This window comes from Chiloscyllium plagiosum, chromosome 15, assembly GCF_004010195.1.
Source record: "Chiloscyllium plagiosum isolate BGI_BamShark_2017 chromosome 15, ASM401019v2, whole genome shotgun sequence".
Taxonomy (NCBI): domain Eukaryota; kingdom Metazoa; phylum Chordata; class Chondrichthyes; order Orectolobiformes; family Hemiscylliidae; genus Chiloscyllium; species Chiloscyllium plagiosum.
Genome location: NC_057724.1, coordinates 64965134 through 64974746, shown reverse-complemented (window position 1 = coordinate 64974746; position 9613 = coordinate 64965134). Strand labels below are relative to the sequence as shown.

Sequence of the window (9613 nt, the reverse complement as noted above, 5' to 3'; positions counted from 1 at the left end):
TTTCACAAGTAGACAAATACGTATTGCATTATAAATGTTGGTTATCTCCTAGAATTTGTGTTCTTGCAAAATGCCCTGATGATTCTAGACAAAATGCTTCAACAAAATGTGTCCTTTTTCAGCGATAATTAAATTTTATATTTGTTAGGCCAATCACAGTTCTGAAAAAGCCAGGGAACAAAATTGTGCCATATTAATTGTGCAGCATTTTACCAGAGTGATAATTGCCAATTAATTTCCTGAGCTTTGAGGTTTTGCAATTTCAAGTTCAATTGTACTTTATGTAAAATTGAGCACATAAAATTAGATTCAGAGGACATACTTTCAAGATATGTTGTAGGATTCTGTTATCTATATCAACCTGAAGATATGACACTCATTTCCGCTTTAAACAGTGAAGTGGGAGATGAATTGTCACCATCTCGATTTTGATTGGGAACAAAATATTCATCAAATCAATACAAAAAAATGTATAAATCTATAAAAAATGTTTGAGCAACAAACATTTCCAATATACAACATATTGGACATGTAAAACTCATTTCAAATTATACATGCTTTTCAAAACTAATCTTTCTTGAAAGAATTGATGGAACCAGCTGCTTGGTGGTTTAACGGGTATAACTTTCTATTAGCATTTTTCTGTATTTACAAGGTCTTAACAGTGCTGACAAATTTAAATAGGGGTTACTGCTAATAAGACCTCATTGGATTTATTATGGAAGAAATTGAAATCGATATAAACCAAAATGTAATTAGACTGATATATTTACCAATGATTCTCAAGATGGAATCCATGTAGCCTATCCAGAGTGTCTGCAGTATTTATAGAGGAGCTCTTTACCAAACAGAGTAGCCTTAATGGTCAGGTGAAATGAGCAGAGCCAGGTTTGGCACAAGGCAGCCAGTAATGTAGTGTGACTATTAGATGTGTAGTGCAGTGTGTGCTAGCTGTTTAAGCTGGAAGGAGAATGTTCATGGAGGACCATTGGAAGCAGCTGGAAGATCAATATCTAGAAGCAATTTAAATGCCAACTTTCTGGTAAAATATTATTTTTTAAAAATGCAGAAGATCAGATGATTATTAGATAGAATATAATTTGGATGGGGACTGACTATTTAAAAAGTAAAATCAAGAACATTTCAGAACCAAACTGTTCAATTTCAATACATGATGTTTTGTCGTCACCGTGTGGCCAAAATTAAGTATAGCAGGGATAATTTCTCAACACAGCACCGAGGCACTAAGAATTCATCTGCACTTGCAAAGTAACTCCAGGCCCACACACAAGGCAACAAACACCCACTGGACATTGACCAGAAGTAGGAATGAAGACTATTTTGTGCTCCCAATCTTGATATTGAAAACTGTTGTATCCCCATGGTAATAGAGGAGTAAGTATTAAGAGTATTTGCAAAGAAAAGACTTTTCAGTAAAGAACCATATATTCTGGCTTCAGTCAGTAGATGAGAAGCTGGAAAAACACAGCAGGTCAGACAGCATCAGAGGAGCAGGAAAGTCAACGTTTCTTGCCGAAACTCTTCTTCAGGACTGACTTGATTGGTTGAAAATGCTGGTATATTTTACAACTAGGGGAAATTGCCCTTCTTCATGCACAAGTTGGGGGAGGAAAAGGGTGATGAGAGAGCCAAGAGAGACAATTGGTACATTGGATAATCCAACTAGATAACAATAGCAAAAGGGAGAGGGAGGAGGGGGGAAACAGATGGCAATGAAGATGAAAGAAAAAGGAAGAAGTTGAGAACAGTGTATTGGAGGGAGGAAGAGTGCTAGCTTAAGAATAGAAAAGGAGTGTCAGCATGAAATAAAGACTGCATACAATGGGTGAAACTAACCATGTACTAAACCCGCACCTGAGTTTGTGATCAAAGTCTAGCACAAATAGTATAGCCACTGTTGTCCCTCTAAACAACAGAGCAAGATCAATCTACTACAGATGTGTTAATTCAGAAGTCATTATCCAAACTCCCACATGTAATCCATGCACAAACTCTTCTACCAAGTCTTAATTGAAATGACATACTTTGTATGTTTAAAAACTTGCAACAAACTAATTTGCTCTCAGCAGTGGGCAAAAATTCTTAACACTTTTGAAGTAAAACTTCCATACACATTGGAGGTAGCAGCACTTCCGTCGACATCTGGGGTAGTACTTGGAAATGGAATTCTAAACACGCAGATCAGCCATGATGTTATTGAATGTCTTGGAAGGCTTTATGAGACAACCAGATTAGAGTGGTGCTGGAAAAGCACAGCAGGTCAGGCAGCAGCCAAGGAGCAGGAAAATCGACGTTTTGGGCAAAAGTCTCTCTTGGCTCTCTCATTACCCTTTTCCTGCTCCTCGGATGCTGCCTAACCTGCTGTGCTTTTCCAGCACCACTCTAATCTAGACTCTGGTTTCCAGCATTTGCAGTCCTGGTTTTTACCTTTATAAAACAACCAGCCTATGTCTGCTTCTAATTCAAATGTTCATCTGTTAATGTGGACCTGAGACTAAAGTATTGCTTACAAGGCAATGATTCCCATGGTCATTGAGGGATTTTTGACAACAAGCAACATCTGGCAATGGAGAAGAACCACCTGGGGCACCTTCACAATGGAGAAGTACCACTTGGGGCACCTTCAGAAAGGAAATCCAATAGCAGCATCTTCTGGCCAATTTGTTTAGCATTGAGGCACTAATCAGTCAAGATCAGCTTTACTGGTTAGAATATGTCGGATACCAAACTGGATCAATCACATCAAAATGGCAAGGATAGCCTTGAGGTAGACTTTAGTGAATGTATTAGAGATTTTTTTCTTGGAGCAATATGTTATGGAACCACCATGGAGAAAGCTAAACATTGATTGTATAATGAGGTAAGATTAATTAATGATCCCATAGCAAAGGATCCTTTTCGGAAAAGTGATCACAGCATGCTAGAATTTCAGATTCAGTGAAGGTGAGAATCTGGAGCCCAAACACTAATATTCTGGAGTTAAACGAATGTGGGCATGAGGACAGATCTGGCCCAGTGGACTGGGCGGAAAAACTAAAATGTAGGACAATTGATGAGTAGTGACCAGCATTTAAGGAGATACTCAATTGTTCTCATATGCTTTCCTTTATTGGTCAGAGTATGGAGTACAGGAGTTGGGAGGTCATGTTGCGGCTCCACAGGACATTGGTTAGACCACTGTTGGAATATTGCGTGCAATTCTGGTCTCCATCCAATCAGAAAGATGGTCTGAAACTTGAAAGGGTTCAGAAAAGATTTACAAGGGCGTTGCCAGGATTGGAGGATTTGAGCTATAGGGAGAGGTTGAATAGCTGGGGCTGTTTTCCCTGGAGCGTCGGATGTTGAGGGGTGGCCATTTAGAGGTTTATAAAATAATGAGGGACATGGATAGGATAAACAAACAAAGTCTCTTCCCCGGGGTAGGGGAGTCCAGAACTAGAGGGCATAGGTTTAGGGTAAGAGGGGAAAGATATAAAAGAGACATAAGGGACAACGTTTTCCATGCACAAGGTGGTACATGTATAGAATGGGCTGCCAGAGGAAGTGGTGGAGGCTGGTACAATTGCAACATTTAAAAGGGATTTGGATGGGTATATGAATAGGAAGAATAAGGGCGAGGTGCTGGCTGGTGGAACTAGATTGGGTTGGGACATCTGGTCGGCATAGATGAGTTGGACCAAAGGGTCTGTTTCCGTGCTGTATTTCTCTATGACTCTAAAATACATTCCAGAAAGGAAGTAGTATTATAAGAGGGAGGAAAAACATTCATGGCTAAGCAAGGGAGTTAAAAACTGAGGCATATCATTGATTGGCAGGCTGGAAGATCAAGGTCATAAAAAGAGAAATGTAAATATGAAAAACTAGCACAAATATAAATGGATAGCAAAAGCTTCTAAGTGGATATAAAAGGGAAGTAAATGTTTTCTTTTGGAGGATGGGACCAGGGAGTTAATAATGAGGAATATAAATAGCAGAATCACTAAATCAATTTTTCATTTCAGTTTTCAAAGTGCATTATTCCGATAGTAATAGTTAATGCGAAAGTTAGAGAAAGGGAAGAACTTGGATCAATCGCTAAGGAAAAGGTACTGAGTAAATTATTGAGATTGAAGGCAGACAAGTCCTCAGGTCTGATGGCCCACATCCTAGGGTTTTAAAGGAAGTAACAGCAAATAATGGATCCATGAGTTATACCAAGTTTCTCAGAGATGGAGGAAAGGTTCCAGTGGGTTGGAACAATGCTCATAACACCCTTATTCAAAAAAAGGAGGGAAGCATGAAGTAGGAAACTACAGACCAGATAGTTTGGGAAATTATTGGAATTCAGTACTAATGAAGTAATAACAGGATATTTGGAAAGTCAAAATATAATTCATCAGAGTCAGCATAACTTTAAGGGTAAATCATGCTTAACTACTTTGCTACAGTTCATCGAAGGCATAAAAAACAATATGGATAAAGTAGTATGGACTTCCAGAAGGTATTTGATAAGAGGACAAAGTGAGGACTGCAGATGCTGGAGATCAGAGTCGAGAGTGTGGTGCTGGAAAAGCACAGCAGGTCAGGTAGCAGTCAAAGAGCAGGAGAAGCGACGTTTGGGCATAAGCCCTTCATCAGGAATGAGGCTTGTGGGCCATGGGCGCTGAGAGATAAATGGGAGGGGTGTGGGGCTAGGGGAAGGGAGCTGTGAATGTGATAGGTAGATGAAGGTGGGGGAAGAAAGTGATAGGTCAGAGAGGAGGTGGAGTAGATAGGTGGGAAGACCGACAGTCAAGAGGGCAGGACCGAGTTGGAGGTTTGGGACTGGAATAAGGTGGGGGGTGGGGGAGAGAGAAAGAGGAAATGAGGAAACTGGTGAAATCCACATTGATCTTGTGTAATTACAGGGTCCCAAGGTGGAAGATGAGGCATGCTTTCTCCAAGGGATGGCTGGTTAGGGCTGGGTGATCAATGCATTGAGTATACAAGTTGGGAGGTCATGTTCCAGCTACACAGGACACTGTGGTTAGGTCACTTTTGGAATACCACATTCAATTCTGGTCTCCCTACTATAGGAAAGATGTTGTGAAACTTGAAAGAGTTCAGAAAAGATTTACAAGGCTGTTCTCAGGGTGGGAGGGTTTGAGCTTTAGCGAGAGGCTGAATAGACTGGGGCTATTTTCTCTGGCATGTTGGAGGCCGAGGTGTGAACTTATAGAAGTTTATAAAATCAGGAGGAGCACGAAAAGGGAGAACAGGCAAGACCTTTCCCACAGGATGAGGGAGTCCAAAAATAGAGGGCATAAGCTTAAGGTAAGATGGGAAAGATTTAAAAGCAACTTGAGGGGCACCTTTTCACCGAAAGGGCAGTGTAAATATGGAACAAACTGTCAGGAGTAGTAGTAGAGGCTGGTACAATTACAATATTTAAAAGGCATCTAGATGGGTATTTGAATAGGAAGGGTTTAGAGAGATGTGCATGGACGAATTAGACCAAAGGGTCTGTTCTATGCTGTACATCTGATTGTAAATATATAGATGGTACTAAAGTTAAAGAAAAATAGGTGCATAAACCCCTGTACAACATGTCTATCCAATCATTCAAATACAATCTGTACACATGTAGCAAAGCCTGCAAGTCACCCTCTGGATTTTAGTTTCAGAACCAATCAAATTAGAATGGAAGCAAACATATGACTCTAAATCAAAGATAACTAAGAATCAACAAAACCATGGACAAAAAGAGAGTCAAATGATGCAACAGTTCTTCAGAAAATATGAAGTTAGATCCTTTGGGTTCCAGGGAATTGCATACAAAATTGGCTTGATGGCAAGAGACAGAGGGTGGAAGTAGGGTTTACTTTTGGAATGGAGGCCTGAGAGTAGCAGTTTTCTGTGGGGACCAGTGCAGAGTCTACTGTTGCTCGTCATTTATGTAAATGATTTGGATGAGAATACAGAAAGCATGGTTAGTAAATTTGCAGATAACATCAAAATTAGTGGTATAGTGGACAGTGAGGAAAGTTATGAGAGTACAACAGGATCTCGATCAACTGGGCTGAGGAGCGGCAATTGGAGCCTGATCTAGATAAAAGCAATGTGTTACATTTTGGCAAGACAAACAAGTGCAGGACTAACATAGTTAATGGCAGGGCTCTGGGAGTGTTGTCAAATAGATTGGATTTATTATTGTCATGTCTCAAGATACTTTTCACTGCATTATTGTGCATTATCCAGGCAAATCATACCCAACAAGTACATCTGGGTAACAGAACAGAATATAATTTTACAGCAACAGAGGTGTTGAGAAAGACTAACTCTAATTTGAGGTCTGTTCATAGGTTTGATAACAGAGAGAAAGCAGTGCTTGAATGTATTGGTATTATCAAACTTTTTCATTGGGCAGAAGATGCAACAGAGTACAACTGGAGAGGGAGGGATCTTTGATTGTACTGGCTGCTTTCTTGAAACAACAGAAAAAAAAGCAGCAGTTAGTCAGTGGAAGGAAGGCTGATTTTCATGATGGACTGCATCTAGAGGTTCAAGTATATCGTTTTTTGAAAGTTGTGTCACATGTAGACAGGGTGGTAAAGGCATTTGGCACACTTTCCTTCATTGCTCAGACCAGGGAGTATAGGAGTTGGGATGTTGTGTTGCAGCCATACAGGATGTTGATAAGGCTACCTTTGGAGTAATATGTGCAGTTCTGGTCACACTGCTCTCAGAAGGATATTATTAAACTGAAGATGATGCAAAGGATTTACAATGGATATAACTGCACTGGAGGGTTGGAGTTATAAAGAAGGCGGCTTTGGCTGCTTGCCCCATGTAGAGGTTCATAAAAGCAAAGATAAAGGAGAATAGCAAGGTCTTTTCCCTAGGGTACAGGAGTTCAAAACTAGAGGGCATAATTTTAAAAGGTGAGAAAGATTTAAAAGTGACGATGGGGAAATTTTTCATAGAGGGTGGTTTGCATGTGGAATGAACTGCCAATGAGCACAACAAATGCAGGTATAGTTACAACATTTAAAAGACGTTTGGACAGCTATTTGAATCAGAAAGGTTGACACTGATAAGGGTCAAACACAGGCAAATTGGACTGGTTTAGTTTAGGAAACCTGGTCAACATGCACAAATTGAACCGAATGGTCTATTTCCATGCTGTCTGACACTTACTCTAATATACTGATAGCATAACAGTTCCTTGATAAATTTTATTTATTTTGAACATTTATAAAAAATACATTGTATACACACATTTAAAAAGAGCAAGGTTAGATGGAGACCACAGATTAAATATTGAAGCAACATGATGATTTTCACAGGTTTTAGTCATGATTCAGAATATGCAATCCTTGGGGCTAAAATTCAACATGGTTACAAAAACTCTCTCGAGAATTAGCTAACAAACTAGCATTTTGCCCAGTTATACATTTGACCAGAGACACATAATTAAAGATTGAAAAGGTTATTACACATCCTTTGAATGGTTTGTAAGATCCTAACATATTTGAAAATGTGAAGTAATTGGACAATGGGTACTAGACAATGGATCCTTCTTCCAGGACGAGAGCAAGATTCTCTTTCTCCTGCTGAAGAGCAGCATTTTGTCGTTCCAACATTGCAATTTTCTCCTCCAACTCTTTGTTTTTTTTCTGAAGGTTGGCTGAAACAAAAACAAAACAAACAGGCTCAAGTTATATCACAAAAAAAAATCAGTGCTTTCCAGGCTTGAGAAATCCAGTGAAATATTAATCTTTATTATCTTCCCAGAGTGGCCATGAGCTGAATGCCTCAAATGAATCATTAGTATTTAAATTATTGCTAGAAAGGTCCTTTATTACAGTGCTAGTTTGTCAGATTTTAAATAAATGCAGAACAGGTATTTATCAGGGCAGGACAAGATGTCTCACTTTTCATCTCCAAGAAATAGATGAATAGCAACATTAATGTAACAATGTTTCTTGCCAACAGGACAGCACAAGCCAAAACAATACTCAACAGGGAACAGCTAGTGGATTAAATGAACTCCAAGTTCCCAAAGGTTTGAGTTTGTGGGCAATGCCACCACTAAGTGGAGTACAGCATATGCAAAGTTGGTGCATTGCTTTCATTTAACAAAGCATCACTGATTATAAAATTAAATATAAATAAAAGTGACTCGAGCTAAGGGCTGCAAGACTATTTAGAAGGATCCTCTGGAAGTGGCCTTCAAAAGTGCAGTTTGAATAGATTAAGCCCTTTACTCTCATTTGCCCTGCTTATATCTAACTTCAGCACGTTCCTCTGGCTGTTTCTACTTTGATCTCTGACAGGAGGCTATTTAGAATAATGCGGAAATCAATTGCTGTTTTCAGTAAGTTTACGGGCGGCACGGTGGCAGTGGTTAGCACTGCTGCCTCACAGCGCCTGAGACCCGGGTTCAATTCCCGCCTCAGGCGACTGACTGTGTGGAGTTTGCACGTTCTCCCCGTGTCTGCGTGGGTTTCCTCCGGGTGCTCCGGTTTCCTCCCACAGTCCAAAGATGTGCAGGGTCAGGTGAATTGGCCATGCAAAATTGCCCGTAGTGTTAGGTAAGGGGTAAATGTAGGGGTATGGGTGGGTTTCGCTTCGGCGGGTCGGTGTGGACTTGTTGGGCCGAAGGGCCTGTTTCTACACTGTAATGTAATCTAATCTAATCTAAAAAAAAGTCATAATTCCCTGCAAGAGTGCCTAATGAGTGTTTACCTTCTACTAAAAAGATGTAATGCCACAGCTGCAACTAGCCATGTAGACATCATGGTAGACATTTCAAATGTTGACAAAGTACACTGATACCAGTAACAGCTCAATAGGCCAAACATTAACAAGTTGAGATGGCTAGAATTGGCTCTTGTCAATCTCAACCAGAAGAGAAGGTCTTTCCAATATGCAAGGTGATATTATATGCCCTTCCATAGCTACATGTGCATTTTTCTTATGTAGTTTGTGGCATTTCACACAAACTGGACAGTTCAGTTCATGTTGCAAATAATAAAAAGGTGAAACATCTTTCTTGAGCAAGACTATTCACTGAATTCAAATACCACTTGTTTTTATGTCTGATCTGAAACCAGACAGGTTATTCAACCAACTCAAAGAACATGACAATAATCATTACACTTTAACACTCCCAACCCAAAATGTTGAATTCTACATTTTGCCAAAGCAAAGACAGAATCACCCTCTAAACTACAGCAACTGATGTTCACTTAACTCAGTGGACAAACTGTGGTTTCGTTATTTTAAAATTTACTTTTGAACTGTGCACATCATTGGCTGGACCAGCTTTTCTCTAGATGCCCTCAAGAAGTTGGTGGTGTGTACCTTCCTGAACCGCAGTGTCAATGTAGGTAGGCTCACAATGTTGTTAGGGAGGATTGTAGGATTTTGACCAAGCAATAGTGAAGGAACTGCAAAATATTTCAAAGTCAGGATGCTGAGGGGCTTGGAGGGGATCTTGCAGGTAGAGGTGTTCCTATGAACCTACAGTCCTTATTCTCATGTGGAACTGGCATGGATTTGGAAGGTGCTGTCCAAGGAAATTAAAAAACTTAAAACAACTGCAGATGCTGGAAATCTGAAACAACACAAA

At 39.9% G+C, this 9613-nt stretch overlaps 1 protein-coding gene across 2 annotated transcripts in view; it reads right to left on the bottom strand.

The window, feature by feature from the left end:
* Positions 1 to 7204: 7204 nt before the first annotated feature.
* The window catches only part of LOC122557393, a 34849-nt gene continuing 32440 nt past the window's right edge, over positions 7205 to 9613 (bottom strand). For both annotated transcript variants that reach the window (XM_043705053.1, XM_043705055.1), the window contains exon 7: positions 7205 to 7666. In XM_043705053.1, coding sequence (XP_043560988.1) covers positions 7542 to 7666 — 125 coding nt within the window. In that variant the 3' untranslated portion in view covers positions 7205 to 7541. The remainder of the gene's footprint in view (positions 7667 to 9613) is intronic.